This window comes from Urocampus carinirostris, chromosome 15, assembly GCF_059441175.1.
Source record: "Urocampus carinirostris isolate Australia breed hairy pipefish chromosome 15, RoL_Ucar_1.0, whole genome shotgun sequence".
Classification (NCBI taxonomy): Eukaryota; Metazoa; Chordata; class Actinopteri; order Syngnathiformes; family Syngnathidae; genus Urocampus; species Urocampus carinirostris.
In genome coordinates, this window is record NC_142363.1 from 2,297,953 (window position 1) to 2,317,035 (window position 19,083).

General features: G+C 38.6%; 1 protein-coding gene and 1 pseudogene across 2 annotated transcripts in view; one reads left to right on the plus strand and one right to left on the minus strand.

The window, feature by feature from the left end:
- The window catches only part of crybg1a (crystallin beta-gamma domain containing 1a), a 74,384-nt gene that overhangs the window by 12,226 nt on the left and 43,075 nt on the right, over positions 1-19,083 (plus strand). For both annotated transcript variants that reach the window (XM_088354997.1, XM_088354998.1), the window contains exons 2-3: positions 9,014-9,146; positions 16,181-17,499. In XM_088354997.1, the coding sequence (XP_088211123.1) occupies positions 9,014-9,146; positions 16,181-17,499 (1,452 nt within the window). The remainder of the gene's footprint in view (positions 1-9,013; positions 9,147-16,180; positions 17,500-19,083) is intronic.
- On the minus strand, positions 333-468 carry LOC148351314 (U2 spliceosomal RNA; annotated as a pseudogene).

Genomic DNA, 19,083 nt, shown 5'->3' on the forward strand with positions numbered 1-19,083 from the left:
AACAACTTTGTATGTTGAGTAATCATATTTACCTATTAGGTAATACATGGCTGCTTGGTAACGGGTTATTGATATTTAGGCTGATAGTTATCGGAATGACAATGACAAACTATGACTCCACTGTTATCATCACGATTAAAAAAACAAACTTATCAATAATGACTTAGAGCCACGTTATAAAATTCAATCATCCGGCACCACTTGTTTGAAAGATTCTAAACTTCCATGTTATTTATTAGAGTATATTTTGATTTTCTATAGTAGTTGTAGTAGCACACCTTTGTCATGTATCCTCTCTACCCCTCCGAGCCACAGAGCCATGCAGCGATCAGTGCGAATGCACCGATCCCGGAGGTACTGCAATACCGGGCCGAAGCGTGGAGTGGACAGAGCAAGCTCTTATTCCATCTCCCAATTGCAAAAATCAAACTTACAGCATTGCTGTATCCGTCCTGGCTTCATAGATAGTGTACAACGTGCCGTCACATCTGGAAATCAAGGTCCTGTCGCATGCCGACGCACCGACACTTGCCGATACACCCAGAATTTCATAATTACCGTGAATTTTACATTTACGGAGTGCCTCTTGACTCGGCCTCTTGGCTGAGAGCAAGTGTCTCGGCCCCTTGGCTTTGTAGCATATTATGATTTGATCGATAATGAATAATGGATAATTGATAAAGAATATAGAACAATAAACCTTACAAAATCCCCCCCCCTCTCTACCTCTCCATGATGTGGGTGAGGCACTTGAGAGGTTTTTTTTTTATCACACAATTGCGTGTCCCTGTGCATGAAGGCCGATTACATTAAGATTGAAAGCTTCCCTCTAAAGTCTGCTAAGGAGTTTCTTAATCGCAACACAATTTGTTTCTATGATAGACATCTGGAAAAAATATAGTGTACATTATTTCATGTTTTTTGCTACTTTGGCAAGGCATTACACTCATTAATTTGCTTCACTTGCGCTGCTATGATAGAGTTCCTCTCCTGTAATTGGCCAAACATTTTTTTCACTTGCTGTAGTTTCCCTCCACGTATAACTACTTTAAGTTTTGGAGCACTTGTATAATGTTTACAAGTAACATATTTCACTGAAGGAACACATGCACTTTCATAAAAATGTCATATATATATCTCCTCTCATCTCATTAGCCGTACAACTTATCGTCATTAGGGTCGCGGGGGGGCTGGAGCCCATCCCAGCCATCTCCGGGCAGTGGGCAGGGGACACCCTGAACTGGTTTCCAGCCAATCGCAAGGCACACAGGGACAGACAACTCGCTCGCTTATTCACACCTAGGGACAATTTGGATCGGCCAATTTACCTGAAATGCATGTTTTTGGAACGTGGGAGGAAACCGGAGTGCCCGGAGGAAACCCACGCTATATATACTGTATATATATATATATATATATATATATATGCGATTTTTATGGTGTCCATAACAGCATTGTGTTATTATAGTCAATACAGTTATTATTGACAAACAAAACAAGTATTGGCTGAGTAATTGACAAAGTTAATCTTTAGTTTTCAACGCTACTTTTTGGACTCATATTTACTGAACCTGTATTGTGTGTTTTTTAATGTAAACGAAAAAGACACATACAAAAATAATTTTTGTTTAGCAATGTAGCATGCAGTAAACATTTAAAAGTTATCAGTCATAGCATTGGTTTCTAGAGGCAGGATTTTATCGGTTATCAGTATCAGTAGGGAATGATTACCACTCAAGTGGAATAATGGAAGCCTGTAATGTAATAAATGCAGTGTTCATTGTCCAGAATTCACCCCACTTTTGCATAGACTATCCAGGGATTTTGGGTTTACAGTTATTAAAGAAAAACCTTCCTTTTTTGGCTTTTATAGATATGTTTTGCCCAGTTTCTGCTGTCCCGTTGGTTATTGTATTAGTTCCAAGGCAAATGAATTGACTGCAGTCTGTGGAACGTTTCAGACACGCCCAACATCTGGCAAACTGTCATTTCCTAGCTCTCTCATACAAAGTTGCTCTTTCTAAACAAATATGCTGGCCTCCGCCTTTTTCTTGCTTATCGCAAGCAATTTAGGAAGCCATATAAATGGTATGCAGTCAGACAGATCTGGTCTCTTGCTACTAGGTCATGTAAATGAGTCAAGTCAAATGTATTTGTATAACCCTTTATCACAGAGAGTCTCCAAGGGTTGCTGCACAGGACACAATTGATGAAAAGTAAATAGATGGAAAGCTTTTCCAGGCTTCTGAAATCTGCAATGATCACTTATACCCAGCAGCAAATGAATGTGTCGCTAGAATGGATAATTCTCTGGGATTTTATCCCTTGTACCATTGAAATAGTCTTTTTTTATTTCATAAAAATGATTTACCCTTTAAAAGAGATTGCATAATTACTTTTCAAAGGCTTACTGAGTTGTATGTGGACAATTTCATAATGGACTTTCCTTTCGTGTATGTGTCGTTCAATTAAGTTTTGTTTGGAATAGACTGCTAGTTTATATCGTGTAATGAAGAATTGTTGACATGAGTTTGGCTTATACCTTAACCACTAGGGTCTGGTAGTGTTTTCTTGGGCAAGTACAGCCTGGCGGCGAACACCCCTCTCCAGGACAGTAAACAGCATTAATTAAATCAACCCTGTGAATATTTAGTGTCAAAATAGGATTTTTTTTTCCAGAATGAAAGTATAGCAAAAGTACGCTGAATTAGTCTAACAAACTTGTCTTGTTATGTTGTTTTGTGAACATTGATTACACAAACCTAAAATAATAATATTATTGTATTTCATAATCTAATACATCCATCCATCCATTATCCTCAGTAGGCTCGCGGGGGTACTGGAGCCCATCCCTGCTAACTTCAGGCAGTGGGCAGGGGACACCCTGAACATGTTGCCATTCAGTCGCAGGGCACACAGAGAGCGACAACTCACTCGCTCATTCACACCTAGGGACAATTTAGACTGGCCAATTAACCTTACATGCATTTTTGGGGGGGAGTTGTGGGAGGAAACTGGGGTGCCCAGAGGAAACTCACGCAAGCACAAAGCAATAAGGCTGGTAGCTGGATTTGAACCCATGACTTTAGAACTGTGGAGGGGATGCGCTAACCACTCAGTTTAACACTAACACCAGTTATTTATTTTTGGTCGATAAAAGCTTTGACCATAGTTACTTGCAATACTTGTATCAGCTCTCCTATATTTTACTCCCAAAACTACAAATCAGAAGAAAATAGCCTAAATAAATCACTATTGCATAGCTTAATTTGCTACTATACAACTATATAATACTTATAAAACTAGAACACATTTCATTATTAAAGAACAATTTGTAAAACTTGTTTTTAACACAGTACCAATAGGTTTGTGAGAGAAGCACTAGCAACCAAAGAATCGTTACCCTATTTTTGTGTTTTGTACTTGGCCGTTCTATATGCAATTTTTGCAGCATTAGGTCATACATAAATTTACTGCAGTTTTTCAACACTGACTTGGTGCTTTGTATTCACTCTTCCTTTTCTTAAATGCTGTTGTTCAGTTTGAGAATTTATTCACCAAAAGTCTTTGAAAGTGTATATATCTCTTAATATCAAGAAGAGCCTTTTTATATTTTATCATAGTACTTATGAAGGTTTTTTTCATAAAAACAAAATTAGTGGCTGAGATGAGTCAGGATGGGGTTGGTCGGTTGTTAGTGTTGACAGAAAACTCGATTTCACCTAAATATTTTATAACAAGTTAGGGGTAGACGTTTAAGGTTTTTTCCTGTTTTGGATTGTTTACATGTACAGTGCTAAAACAAAAACTAACCCATATTAGCTTGAAAGGTTACATAAGCCATGACTTTTCCACTTATTGTTTGTTTCTATTGATTCAAGACCTCCTTAGGCCAACCCCACCATTTGTTTTTCACTGTACCGAAAAGTGCAAACTTGTCCATTTGGTTGTAGATCCTAATGTAATCATACGTTATACAGTGGAATACACGGACCAGGAAACCTTTTTGACCCAAAGAGCCATAAAAGCAAAAATATTTGAGATTTTATTTTTTGAGAGAGCCAGACCATATATTTTAAGAAAAAAAAAATCACCTAAACCGCCAAACCCGATCTGCAAACAAATGCTGATTTTTTTTTTTTCAGCCATTTTTTTTCACTGTGTAACGTTGGATGATTTGATTAAAACTAGGAAATAATAATTATACCAGAGCCTGTGTCCCATATCAAATTAAATATACCAATTTAAATTTGTGTCCCTCCCGCAGTTACTTAAGAGTTTTCTTACTGCATTTGTATTGTTTCAGCTTCGCATATGTGACAATTTTGCTCTGCATGAAGTAATACTGTCAATTTAAAAAATATATATATATTTTATATCCAAACCATACAGACCCATACAGTGGTACCTCTACTAACAATTTTGTTTTGTTCCGGTAGTAGATTTGTAACCTGAAACATTTGTAAGTAGACGCCTTTCGAATATAAATGCACTAATTCGTTAGAAAAAACGCACAAGTATGATATATTTTTTTAATAAATCATAAACGGGCATCAGAACATGACACAAAAACATATTAAAATTAGATTACCCCGCAATAGACATAAAGTGGGAGGAACATAATGTAAAAAACAAAGAATGAAATAAATAATTACAAAAAAAAATTCTCCTCGTCCACGTTTCTGCATGTCTTTCGTGGGGTTCGTTGTGAATGATATCTCTCCGTAGCAGTACAATACAGTAAACAGTTTAGAGTGCGGGGAGGGGAATTGAAGAGCATGCCGGATTCATGCATACACACCCATTGCCAGGTAGATTTCTTGGAGCGGCAAATGGCAGTGCATACTGTACTGTATTTGTTACTTTGTATTCTGAAACGCCTTTATAACCAGAGGCAATATTTTCCTGTTCATGTACTTTGTAAGCTCAAACTTTCGTATGTAGAGACATTCGTAAGAAGCCGTACCACTGTATATGGCTTGTGAACTATAGGTTTCTGACACCTGGTCTAATGTATCAAGATTATATACAGGACTGTCTCGGAAAATTAGAATATTGTGATAAAGTTATTTATTTTCTGTAATGCAATTAAAAAAACAAAAATATCATACATTCTGGATTCATTACACATCAACTGAACTATTTCAAGCCTTTTATTATTTGAATATTGCTGATTTTGGCTTACAGCTTAAGAAAACTCAAAAATCCTATCTCAAAATATTAGAATACTTCCTCAGACCAAGTAAAAAAATAATTTTATAACAGCAAAACTAAATAAAACATTTGAAAATGTCCATTGATGCACTCAGTACTTGGTTGGGAATCCTTTTGCACGGATTACTGCATCAATCCGGCGTGGCATGGAGGCAATCAGCCTGTGGCGTTGCTGAGGTGTTATTGATGCCCAGGATGCTTCGATAGCGGCCTTCAGCTCATTTGCATTTGTAGGTCTGGTGTCTTTCATCTTCTTCTTAACTATACCCCACAAATTCTCGATGGGGTTCAGGTCAGGGGAATTAGCAGGCCAATCAAGGACAGTGATGTCATGGTCAGTGCACCAGTTACTGGTGATTTTTGCACTGTGGGCAGGTGCCAGATCATGCTGGAAAATAAAATCCTCATCTCCATAGAGCTTTTCAGCAGATGGAAGCATGCAGTGCTCTAAAATCTCTTGGTACACAGCATTTACTCTGGACTTGATGAAACACAGTGGACCAACACCAGCAGCTGACATGGCTCCCCAAACCATTGCTGACTGTGGGAACTTCACACTGGATTTCAAGCACCTTGGATTTTGCTCCTCTCCAGCCTTTCTCCAGACTCTGGCGCCTTGACTTCCAAATGAAATGCAAAACTTGCTTTCGTCTGAAAAGAGGACTTTGGACCACTCTGCAACTCTCCAGTGCTTCTTCTCCATAGCCCAAGTCAGACGCTTCTTCCGTTGTCATGAGTTCAGAAGTGGCTTGACCATGAGAATACGGCTATTGTAGGCCATTTCCCGGACACGTCAGTGAACTGTGGCTTTTGATACCTGGACTCCAGCTTCAGCCCACTGTCTTTGAAGCTCCCCCAAATTCTGGAAGTGGCTCTTCTTCACAATTTTGTTAAGGCTGCGGTCATCTCTCTTGGTTGTGCAGCGTTTCCGGCCACATTTTTCCCTTCCAACAGACTTTTTGTGGATATGCTTTGAAACTGCACTCTGTGAACAGCCTGCTCTTTGAGAAATTTCGTTTTGTGTCTTACCCTCCTGATGGAGGGTATCAATGATGGTCCTCTGGACAGCAGTCAGATCAGCAGTCTTCCCCATACTTGTGATTTAGTTTACTGAACCAAGCTGAGTGTTTTTAAGGCTCAGGAAACCCTCGCAAGGTATTTCGAGTTAATTAGATGATTCAGGTGATTAGTTGAATAGCCTACTTGTATACTTTTTCATTATATTCTAATATTTTGAGATAGGATTTTTGAGTTTTCTTTAATTGCATTACAGAAAATAAAGAACTTTATCACAATATTCTAATTTTCTGAGACAGTCCTGTGTATACTCCGGAGCCATATCCCCTTAGTGGGAGGTGGCGGGAGTCAGGAACACATTCATATTTCTGACTCTTTCTGGGAGATTGATACAAAGGAGGGGATTCCCAGCCCCCTTGCTCAACACAACCCCTAATGCTGAGCGCCAAGTAGGGAGGCAATGAGTACCAATGTTGCAAGTATGACTCGGCCAAGGCTTGAACCAGCAACCTCCCAGTCTTGAGGCGGGCGCCTTACCCCCAAGGCCACCAAGCTGGTATTAATTAATTAATGTATCAAGATAAGACACTTAGATAGTACACCAACAATGAAATGAACTCTGGTCCCACTTTTTTCCCAGTAAATATGCCACAATTGGCTGTTCTAAATTATTGCATGATTCACTGTGAAACCAAAGAACACATCTTGGTTTTTTTAGTGATAACGTGACACTTTACATTGGAAATACAACAACGCTATCAATCATTTCACATGCTGGAGATATCTACCGAGGGATACTAACATGGTAACACCAGATGCTGAGGTATCAACCAGCGATATGTTTCGCATGATCAGCCCGTGGTGTTCAAACCGAATAATGTTGACTGTATTGGTCTCAACACAATGACTTATTTAGATAAGAAGTTTAAAACACTAAGCAGCTACTGTCGACTAAATCAATCAAAGTCCAAGATCTGTGTGTTTTCAGAAGTGGTCTGAGGAAAATTCGTTTTAGATAACCTCGAAAAATATGTCAGGTTCCATTAAAAAAATGGGGACAAGGTGTAAGTTCTTAAATGCTTTAAGTCAGGGTCTCAAACTCAATTGAGTTGGGGACCGCTGAACCAGGTTAAGTTGGGACAAATGAGGTCTTCTACTAAAATAAGGCTGATTAAAAAAAAAAAGGTCCGCTGTTCATAAAGGTACAGTGTGTTATATTTGTCCACTAAATGTCACTGTAAAGTGTAGTGAACAAAGAATAAACCAAAGGAAGACTACAAACTATGGAGACTGAATGTGAGCAAAAAGCATTTTTCCCCAATTCTTACTTGGCCATTCTCAAAGATAGACTAAAAGAAGAGACAAAGATTTTTGTTTAAAAAAGAACAAAAATTGGGAAGAAGAAAATGAGGCAAAAAAAAGAAAAAGTAAAGTTTTTGTCCTTTTATCTTTTCGTTTTTTAATTTAATTTTATTTTTATTTTTTCATTTCCCGACTTTTCAAAAGTAATTAGGTGCGTTCTGGTCACTATAAGTCTCCGTATTTTATCTTCTTCAGTTGTGATTTAAGCACTCTTTCGGTGGCACGGCTGAATTAGGCAACATCTATTGGGAAAATAATACAAACTGTCCCATTACTTTCATATTAAGGGGGGGCTCAAACTATTATCCTGTGGGCCAATTGCGTTTGAGACTTCTGCTTTAATACTTTTCTGCACTTTGCTCTGAGCACTAGGCCATTTACATTTTAAAACATCAAAGAACCTACAATTAAAAAAACTTTTGCAATATATTTCATAAGTTGGTGTGGCAACGTAGGTTACTCAGACACCTCAGCCGTGCAAAGAATGTAAATAGGATAGATCTTCTCTCGTGCCACAGTTTGCAAAACAAGTTTAAATTCACTTTTTTTTAACATTAACTCCTTGATGGATAGACGTGGACCTTCAGGACAGCTGGCAATTACTCATACTCTCCAAATGTTTGAGACTAAAGCCAAAATAAACAAAGCAAACTCATGGGTCGATGAAAAAACAATATGTCTCTGCCTCCTTAAATAGATAAAATGTGCTGAAGAATTAATTAGCTTTTGTCTGGAAAGCAGGTTTTGCGTTTTATTTTTTAAATTTTGTCTTAAGATTTAGATTTAAATCTGAAATGTTTTTGCTTTTATGGCTCTCTGGGTCAAAAAGGTTTCCGACCTCCGGTTTATTTGCAAGACTTCACCCATATTTGGTTATTTGGCATAATGATTTTTGTAACTTTTATTTCCTGTTTTCATTCAATAAAACTCTTAGGAAGAGAACATACAAAGCTTGTGTTTTATTTTGTGGGTCATAATAGTCCATACGTTGTGGTATAGTAGTAGCTTAAGCAACAGATAAACGCTCTTCATACCTCACATAAGAGCCAGAATCCGCAAAGTCACTCTAATTGCTCGACGAACGTAGTACCGGCTTTGAACAAATGTTTCTTGCCAAGTGTCAGCTTGCGTCTCACCTCTGTGCGGAGTTTCCCTTTTTTTTTCTAACTTGCCTCCCAAAAAAACCTACCACTCAGGCCCACCTTAAAAGTTTCAATCCACCTTGAAAAGACTTTTGGTATACGGAACCTGAATAAATATTCATGACAAGTGTAATAGCTGCAAAGCCTGAGAGCAATCTTTTGTAAAGAACCAGTGAACAATGAGAGGAGAAAAAAAGTTAATGACCTCATTTCCTTTTGACCCCCCTTAGTGCCCCACCCCTTACTGCCCATTCTGTTTCCCGCCTCACTTTTACCAGGAGCTACGACCAGATGAGCGTTTCAACAGCGTGCTCCTTTCAGACTGAATCGGATTGGGACATTCTTTCCGACTCAAACTCCATGATCTCCTTCAACATGAATCGAAGTCCTGCTTCATCTAAATACTTGAAAGTGAGTGGCAATGCATGAAACACAAATTTTTAACAAAAATAAATAATAATAGAAAATGTGTGTATATATATAATATATGTATATATATATACATATATAGGGCAGCACGGCGGCGCATTGGTTGACGCGTGTGCGGCACAGTTCTGAGGTCATGAGATCGAACCTCCTATGTGGAGTTTGAATGTTCTCCCCGTGCTTGCGTGGGTTTCCTCCGGGCACTCCAGTTTCCTCCCACATTCCAAAAACATTCATGTCAGGTTAATTGGCCTGTCCAAATTGTCCCTAGGTGTGAATGGGCGAGTGAGTTGTCTGTCTCTGTGTGCCCTGCGACTGGCTGGCAACCAGTTCAGGGTGTCCTCTGCCCACCAGCTGGGATGGGCTCCAGCACCCCTGCGACCCTACTGAGGACAATCGGTGCGGATAATGGATGGATGGATGGATATGTCTCATCTCATCTCATCTCATCAGCTGTACCGCTTATCTTTATTAGGGTCGCGGGGGGGCTGGAGCCCATCTCAACCATCTCCGGTTGCCAGCCAATCGCAGGGCACACAGGGACAGACAACTCACTCGCTCAGTCACACCAAGGGACAATTTGGACCGGCCAATTCACCTGAAATGCATGTCTTTGGAATGTGGGAGGAAACCGGAGTGCCAGGAAGAAACCCACGCAAGCACGGGGAGAACATACAAACTCTGCACAGTAAGGCCGGTAGCTGGATTTGAACCCACGCAGGAGGTTCTCACGACCTCAGAACTGTGCCGCACACGCGCTAACCACTGCGCCGCCATGCTGCCCTGGATGGATATGTATGTATATATATTTATACATATATTTATATAATTTATATATATAATATGTGTGTGTGTATATGTATGTATGTATGTATGTATATATATATATATATATATATATGTATACAGTGGGACCTCGCGGATCGACGTTCGCGGCTTCAGAGCTTCACGGCCTGTAATGGTTTAAATATATATATATATATATTTTTTTTTTTTTGAAGGGGCTTCGTCCTTTGCAGATTTTCACTTTTTGCGGCCAACGATCCTAGCACGGTGCGCCGTTCTCGTTTCCCGGCACGTGGTTTCGGTGCGGGTTCTGCTTCACCACCCCCCCTAACCCCACAGGTCCCCCCAGCTACCCCTGTCCGTAGGCCGGAGCCATCGAGGGCCGTGTAGCGGCATGTAGAGCCATCGTGGCCCGGGCGGGAGACGCCGGGCGCCGGCCTCCGCGCCGAGCGCCCAACCCGCTCGGCTTGTCGCGGTGTCGTGCGTATTGCGCCCGAAAGTACCCGCGCCGCGGGTTAGGGGCTCGCTCGCGGGGGCGACCGAATGGCACCCGCGGTGCGGCCTAAGTAAAAACCCTGTCGCGAATTTGTCTTTGATCGTCCCGGGCGTACGTAAAATCGCCCAGCTGTACGACTCTTTGCGGTGGATCACTCGGCTCGTGCGTTGATGAAGAATGCAGCTAGCTGCGAGATCTAATGTGATTTGCAGCTGCGATTGGCTGGCAACCAGTTCAAGGTGTCCCCTGCCCACTGCCCGGAGATGGCTGGGATGGGCTCCAGCCCCCACGTGACCCTAATAAGGATAAGCGGTGCAGATAATGAGATGAAATGAGATTTCTTGTCTTACTGTATGTGTATATATATATATATATATATATATATATATATATATATATAATTGGGCTATTATTTTCATAATCAATGAATCAGTAGATATTATTTTTTTGATTAGCTGATGAACTGGATTTTCAAATATAAGAGTTTTGGACGGATAGAAAACTACTGAACAAAACAACAGAATATTATTTAATATAAAACAATAAAAAAGTGTTTGTCAATTAACTTAACAATAAAGAAAAAATCATACTTTTCCAACCACCTTGTCCAAAGACCATATTATGTTTAAACTTATGTACACAACAAAAAAGTTAGAGCAATACATTTCATTTTATGTGTAGCAATTTTCTTTGTCCACAAAAAAATATGTAAAAAATGTTAACCCACTTTTCAAAATGTTGTCAAAATTTATTTATTTTTTACTACACGTGCATCTCTTGTGATTTATTTATGCAATATTTAGCATTTGGGCTATGTGTTTATTCGTACTTAATATTTATAAATTCCATTTGATACATTTTTGGGTGGCAGTAATCTCTGGGGTTTTTGCAAGGGCAGCGCAAGTTTACATTTATTTATCTATTTATTTATTAAATACTTTGCTATACAATGCGACTTTACCACAACCCCAAAACAGGCCTGGAAGTCTCTACAGTGGAGAAAGCTGTCTAGAGTTTCCTCCTCATTGGAGCCTCGATGACCAATGCAGTAAAAGGATCCGTGAACCAATACATTGAAACCCAAAAACAAACCCAATTTACCGGCTCAAGCATTTGTTTAACATATTAAAGCACAGCATTTTTTTTTACAAATACTTTACGGTACGGTACTGTACTGTCAAATTTTGAAAAAATAATCTTCTGCACTAAGGAGTGGATTGAATTCAGGACACTACGTTTTTACATTACATGATACTTTGACGCTATCATGTGAACGTTATAGAAAACTTCGTTAAAGCAGGGGTCAGCAACGCAAAACGTTGCTTACTACTGCACTTTGGGATATTTGCAGCTAGCTCTGGTCCAACATTTACAAAATAACCATTGAAATTTTCCACGACTTGATTTAAATTATAATTTTCACTGTTCTTATCACTAAAATAGTTTGGATATGCATTACTTACATTCTCTCCTTTTATTATACTATTTAATATATCCCAAATACCTTTAATATTACTTTTGTTATCATGTAATAAATTGGTATAGTATAATTTCTTGCTCGCTCTTATTATTCCTGTCAATTTGTTTCATACGTTTTATATCGGGATTCAGCTTCCTCAGTTTTTATTTTAATACATTTTCTATATTAGGTTTTCTTTTTCTTACAAGCATTATATAAACCCTTAGTTATCCATGGATGCTTTACAGATTTATTCGTAATATTAGTTGTCTCATTGGACAGTTTTTGTTATACTTGTTAGTGAAATATTTCCAAAAATATGTAGAACGCACGATCCACATCATCTGTACCATACCCTGTATATAGCATTTCAGTTATAATTAACTAAATTCTTATAGAGTGATATAATAGTCTCTTCAGTTCTAACTCGTTTGTAAACATATTCCAAAGTTGATTCTTGTCTAGTAACCTTTTCATCATACACTGTAAAAATATTGACTCTGAAATACACGTTAATGCCGTCAGATAGATACGAATCCACCGAAAAGCGTGTCTGCCTCGTTTCACGTCGCTTCTTGAAATTTCATTCCAAAACACCCCTTTAAAATAAAAAAAACTTGTAAAGCTAATATGATAGTTGGCCTCTCCATTTTCAATTGACACCTTTCTCGGCCCATAGCAGGATTTTTTTCACGGTACACTGCCCGCATTAGCCTACACGGGCCTATTTGATAAAGAGAATCGCCTCCAATAGGTCCGAATATCTTCAGCCAGTAGTAACCAATTCGAATGATGATTGACACTTTGGTTAGCCAATAAAATTTCCAGCATAAATGTATACAATTTTTCGATGTGTTTTTAAGTCAAAGCCAAAAATAAACGTGCGCAAAGCAATTTGTGAATTGTTTTTACGCATTATTATAACGCGCAACCGCGCAAAATAAGCAATTTGATTTCTGAAAAGTCAAACATATAAAACTCTTTCACAAAGTCTAAACAATTGGCCAAAGTAAAATACACAGTTGCAGACTTTTTATTGCTGTAAACTTGTTGTCTCCAATTGGCCACTTTTGGGAACGGCTATACCTACCCTTAGAAAAATGTGTAAAATACTTTTTCCGATTGTGATCAAATTTGACTAGGTACCAGGTAAGGCTCACCTGTTTTCCAGCCAAGATGCCCATGCTACATTCATCTGCAGACATTTGATTGAAAACAAAATTCAGGCGAGAATAAAAACCTTATTTTTCTGTGTGTTCCAACTCAAATTACTCAATATTAGTAGCACTTGCAGTGATAATTTCAGTTTGGGACAAAACTTCAGAGCCTTACCTCTAAAAAGATACCAAAAACGGTCCATATTTTCCAAATGGTTCAAGAACAGAATTCAATTTACTTTGGGTATGTCTTGGATTGGAATTTCAGCCGAATTGTACAGGAACGTTTAGGGGTTAAAATGTCTTTGAAATGTAAAAACAAAGATTAAGTAATATTAATCTTACAATAGTGTTTTTTTTGTGCATCATGATAGAATACTTCTATGGAACTAGATTTGCCAGTTTTGACTGAGGATCCATTCAATTCTGTAAACATGATTATTATTAATTGGGAGAATGCCGTTTTTCAGTTTTAAAGACCAAAATGCAATTTAATTGTTGTTGTTTTTTTTAATTAAAATTTGTTTAAAATTGCCTCTAAATCATGTTGTGTTTTTTACTTGTTTCGTTTGTTTCGATTGTGTTTTTGTTTTGATGACTTGGACTTAATTTTTTTTTAAGGCATTTAAAAAGTCTTTTATAGCCTTTGATTCAACTTGCCTTAAGCTCCAGGAACTCTGAAAAGTCAAGTCAAACCAAAAAATACAGCACTGTAACAACAAGTCACCATGAGTAACATAATAAATTCCATCGCACAATACTTTCAAAATTAAGTCAAAGTGCAAAAAGAGTCAAAATACGATGTAATAGTATCAAAATTAAAATATTTCAACGACAAAAAGTTGTTTCAGAACAAAAGTCAAGAGAGTAAATCCATCGTCAAGTTTGAAATAGTCATTTGAACGGAAAATATACATTTCACTTTACTGTATTGAGCAAGTGCCAGAAATAAGTTGGAAATTTAGAACATTGTTAAGGTGGGTGTTGTAATGCAATTTGGCTCAGAGAAAGAAATCAAGACTCAACATAGGCTAGAGCAATTTCGGTTTTATTTTGTTTAAACATGAACTGGAAATCCCAGACAAAAGCGTCTGTTTGTTTATTCAAATACTGGAAACCTAGGACACGGAAATATGGCGCAGGATATTCATTTTTACTCAAAAAGATACAAAAAGGACTCATGCTTGACTTGCCTTTTCAAAAGGTCAAAATCGATACAGCACGTTATTATTGAACAAACTAAATGCCTGTGACAGTCTACAAAACAAATGTAGTAACTTATTTTCATAAGTTTGGAGCACCAATCTTTTCCACGCCTCCTTTGATAATATCAACCTGTAAATTACCTGTTGGTCACGTGAGCCCTCGTTTTCTTGAGCTCTTTCACAATATCTCCACTAAGGCAAATGGGAGAGAAGAGTGCTGCTTGTGTTCACTTGTACTGGGCAGAACTCGCTGCTCACTCCAATCATTCCTACACCGCCTTTTGGGGGATTATACTAATGGAGATTGTTTGTACTGTTCGAATTGATTTTTCCTTAATCTGTAACAAAATATTACTGCTGCTCAAATGGTAGGTTATTTTGTTTTTATCAATGTTTGTATTTGGTCAACATTATTGTGGATTGCAGAAAAATGTATTGTGAGACTGCTTTATGTTTTAAAAGAAGTCTATTGCTAATCACAGCTGTTGCAGCCAACAGTAGGTTACTTGTCATAACTGATAGAAATGTTCAATAATGATTTACACATCCAGAAGGTTATACAACAGAACATAAGTAGTTACAGTTTCATTTGTAGAACCAAACATACCGAAAACATACCCACGGTTTTTAGTTTTTTATTTATGTTTATTTTTTATTTATGTGGCATCTTATGAATACAAAAATGCATATGGTTTGACAAAAAACTAACAAATAATGCGTACATATATTTTAAAATTTTGGTGACACATATTTTCTCTTTTTTTATTGGACTTGTATTTCATTTGAATACAATTGTATAGACCAGAGGAAGACCTTTGCATCTATTTTTAAACTGATATCCACTAATTATTTAGAGAATTATTCCTTTCATCTTGGTCACCGACTTTGGATCTTAATATTTTTGTTTTAGTGAAAATTATTTCCAAAATATATCTAAAAAAATCAAGTTGTAGGAAAAGGACTAGTTATGAAAAGATTTAGAGATATTCCGTACCACTTTTTCACCCTAATACTACCGAGTAGCCATCAATGCCAATACCTACTACATATTCTACTGGTAAATGCATTTCCTCACCCCCTTCAAGAAGCTGGTAATCCCTAAAAATTTCATTAAAATTTTATCATGAAACACAATGACTTGATAGTCCTCTGTTTTCTAATTCCTGATCACTAAAGGGCAGCCGCTACTTTCATGTGCCACCATCGTGAATACCGTTATCTTTAAACAGGTTTGTAAAACTCAGTTTTCATTGAAAGTCACGTAAGTGTAATGGCTTCCCTCTGTTGGCCAGATGTATCTCATAAATCTAACTATATGTAATTAAATGTTATGTAAAATTAATGTAACTTATCCTTTATGTAAAATGACGCTGACTTAATTACATCAAGTCGCAAGCATTGCAGTTGCATTGAAAAATTGTAGCAAAATATACAGGTATATAAAATGCTATAAATATGACAACATTTACAAAATATTTTTGGATACTTTGGGACAATTTTAAAATTGTATTCATTGACATTGATGTTGAAACACTGTAGTCAACAGGAATTGTGGGATGTGTTTTTGACCCATTTATTTATGAGATGCTCATTCATTTTAAGGTCTCACAAAGGTCATAAAATTGTGTGGTGGGCCACATTCAGCACGTAGGGCCTGAGTTTCACACATGTGTTTTAAGATGAGACCCATTTTTAAAAGTATTGATACCGCTGAGTTGTGTACTACTTTTTATTTTTAAAAGATATATATCATAGTGGTTTTTCAGGTTATTTTCACATTTGCTGGTAAACCTGCTTTTCTGAATTATTTACATTGTCAATATTTGCTTCTGAATAAGTGACATAACATGGGTGTGTTGCTACTTTCACCATTTGGACACTCAACTTTCGTCTGCATCTTTTCTGTCCTCTGTCAGAATTCAGACGAGAAAAGGGGCGTGTTGGATCGTCTCAGTCTCTTCTTCAGCCCAAAAAAGAGGAAGAGCCGAGGCAGCCGCACTTCAGATTCTTCAGCCAACACAACTTGTTCAAGTTCTCCAGCATCCCCAACGTCTCCACATTCGGACATCTCGCTTAACCAGGAAGAGGACTTTAAAACTCCTACCCCTTCCCGAAAACATGACAAGGCCACTGAGGCTGAGAGTGGTTGCACGATCAGCCATAGCTCCAATCTTAGTGCCTCCAGTCTGGTCTCCATATTGACTGATGATGAAGATGTCCCATTTGCAGACTCAGACAGCGGCGACTGCAACAGTGTTAGAGAGGTTTTTGTGTACGGGGAGAACACTACCGACAGTCAAAAGAATTCAGGGAATGTGACCCCCACAACCGCCCTGGACTTTGCAAACGCTCCTCTACTATGTTCCGATTCAAATTCAGAGCAGGGATTTGCAGACTCAGTGGTGGAGGAGGTGAGCAAAAGACTGCATATGAATCTGGAGGATATCACACTGAAGAATAAGGAAAGTTTGAATAAGGGCGGTATTAACACACTTTCCAATCAGCCAAAACGTCAAATCACCTTTCCCAACAATGTTGCTCCACCAAAATCACCCAACTTAACTTCCATTAGCTTAGCGACAACAAAAACATCTGTCAAAGTTGAAGGTAAGGTCCACAGTACCACTATAAAACAAATAACACTGGGCTCCCAAATAGTGGCGACTAATCTCATCCCGATTCAGCAGGGCAGGGAAAATTCAGCACAAAGTTTTTCATTAGAAAGAGACAAAGTACCAACTGGTGAATCTCCTTCTGGTCACTTCAAAGCCATAGTAGTAAACACTCACCTAAAAGAGGAGGGGATATCTGGGAGGGATGAGGTTAGAGAAGGAAGGTTGGCTGAAGAGGAGGAGGCTCAAACAACACTTTCGCCTCCCCTGCAAGCCATACCTGCCACCCTATGCCCCGAGGATGAGTCGATTTCTCAAGGGAGTAAAGACACTACGAGGAGCTTGCCAGACGTTTCCTCTTTGCCAGCTACTGAGAATTTGCACATTACTTCACGGCTGTCAGAGGAGCCTGACACTGGCACGGACTCAAAGAAACACCCCTTTAAGGAGAAACAAGGGCCCAAAGTAACTTGTGTTACACGAAAAACTGTGAATCTGCCTTCAAAGTTTAAGGATGTGAGCCATGCTAGCCCGGAGCTAGGTTTGCAAAGAAGCAAGCAAGTGGGGGAGGAACACACTGGAAATTCCAGTTCAAAGATTTCTGACCTGACAAAGAACAACCTGTGAGTAATCTTTTTTTTCCTGAAAGATATGAAAAAGGTTCTGTTTAAAAGGCTCTTGGGGGAGAGTTGGGCTTTCATGAAACCTGATCTTTAGAATCCAAAGGGAGAGAAGGACAATGTGCGGTGACTAAGGTGTTGAAATATTAATTTTGCGGGCATTTCATAAAACAAGGAATTGTCATTTTAAAAGTTAAAAGCTTGAGATCTTGCCATTACTATGATGCAATTTCAGTATACATTCACAACAATTCTTTACCAACTAAACAGTTATTCATTACAAAACTCAAATGACAACCCACACACACTTAAATCTCACTTAGTAGTTTGTCGCATTTCAATTGTACAGAATATGTACAAATACTGATCCCACTCCGATAGCTTTTTGTTAATTGATTAATTGTCTGAAACGGCCAATATCACCCTTCCTGCTCACAAATACAAAAAGGAAAATTCGGGCTTGCTTCGGGCCTGGTCCCTCAAATCAAGTTAGTTGGTCGGGCTCATGCTGTTTTGGGCTCTTTTACCCCCAGGTTGGCTCGGGCTGGGTTTTTTGGTCTTGATCTCACCTCTAGAACAATGTTACTACTTTTTTTTACTTCAGCAAAAATGTGAGGCTATATACGTTTAGAGCCAGGAATGGAAGACAGATATCTGCAATCACATTTTAAGCAGGCAAGCAAATTGTTTACATGTTAAACTTTATAAAAAAGATATTTGTAGTGATTTCTGTATTCTTTATTCTTCTTATTCTACAAATATTGCTAGCTCACAGTGAAGTGAGGAGTGCTCACATTTAGACGCCACTCTCCAAAATACTTTTTTCCAAGTAAAAGTTAAAAAAATAAGAATTTTACATGACGAACAATGATAACTTGAACTTCAGTTGGTGACTGCCTTGATACTGATACCTGGTATAGATACCTGCCCATCCCTACTCCTTAACATGACTCCCTTTCATCAGTTTATCCAGTGACGTGAAGCACCAACTTTAAGGGTCGGCTCACTTATTTGTCAACCAGCGTAATGAAAACGTAATGAATCCAGTTTCTTCAACTCAGTTAGCTAGCTATTAGTTCAAATCAATTTTAACTTGCAACCAAAATGAGGAGTAACAAAATAAATTGTATTAAAATGCCAAAAATTACCTCTTGGAGTCTCACTATTTAGATGTATACACTATTGATACTGGGTGGCGCAGTGGTTAGCGCATGTGCGGCACAGTTCATGTCTTGAGATCTGTGTGGGTTTAAATCCAGCTCCAGGCTTCCTGTGCGGAGTTTGTATGTTCTCCCCGTGCTTGCGTGGGTTTCCTCCGGGCACTTCGGTTTCCTCCCACATTCCAAAAACATGCATTTCAGGTGAATTGCCCTGTCCAAATTGTCCCTAGGGGTGAATGAGCGAGTGAGTTGTCTGTCCCCGTGTGCCCTGCGATTGGCTGGCAACCAGTTCAGGGTATCCCCTGCCCACTGCCCGATGATTGCTGGGATGGGCTCTAGCACCCCCACGACCCTACTGAGGATAAGCGGTGTAGCTAATGACATGAGATGAGATGAGATGAGATGAGACTATTGATACCAAGCGACT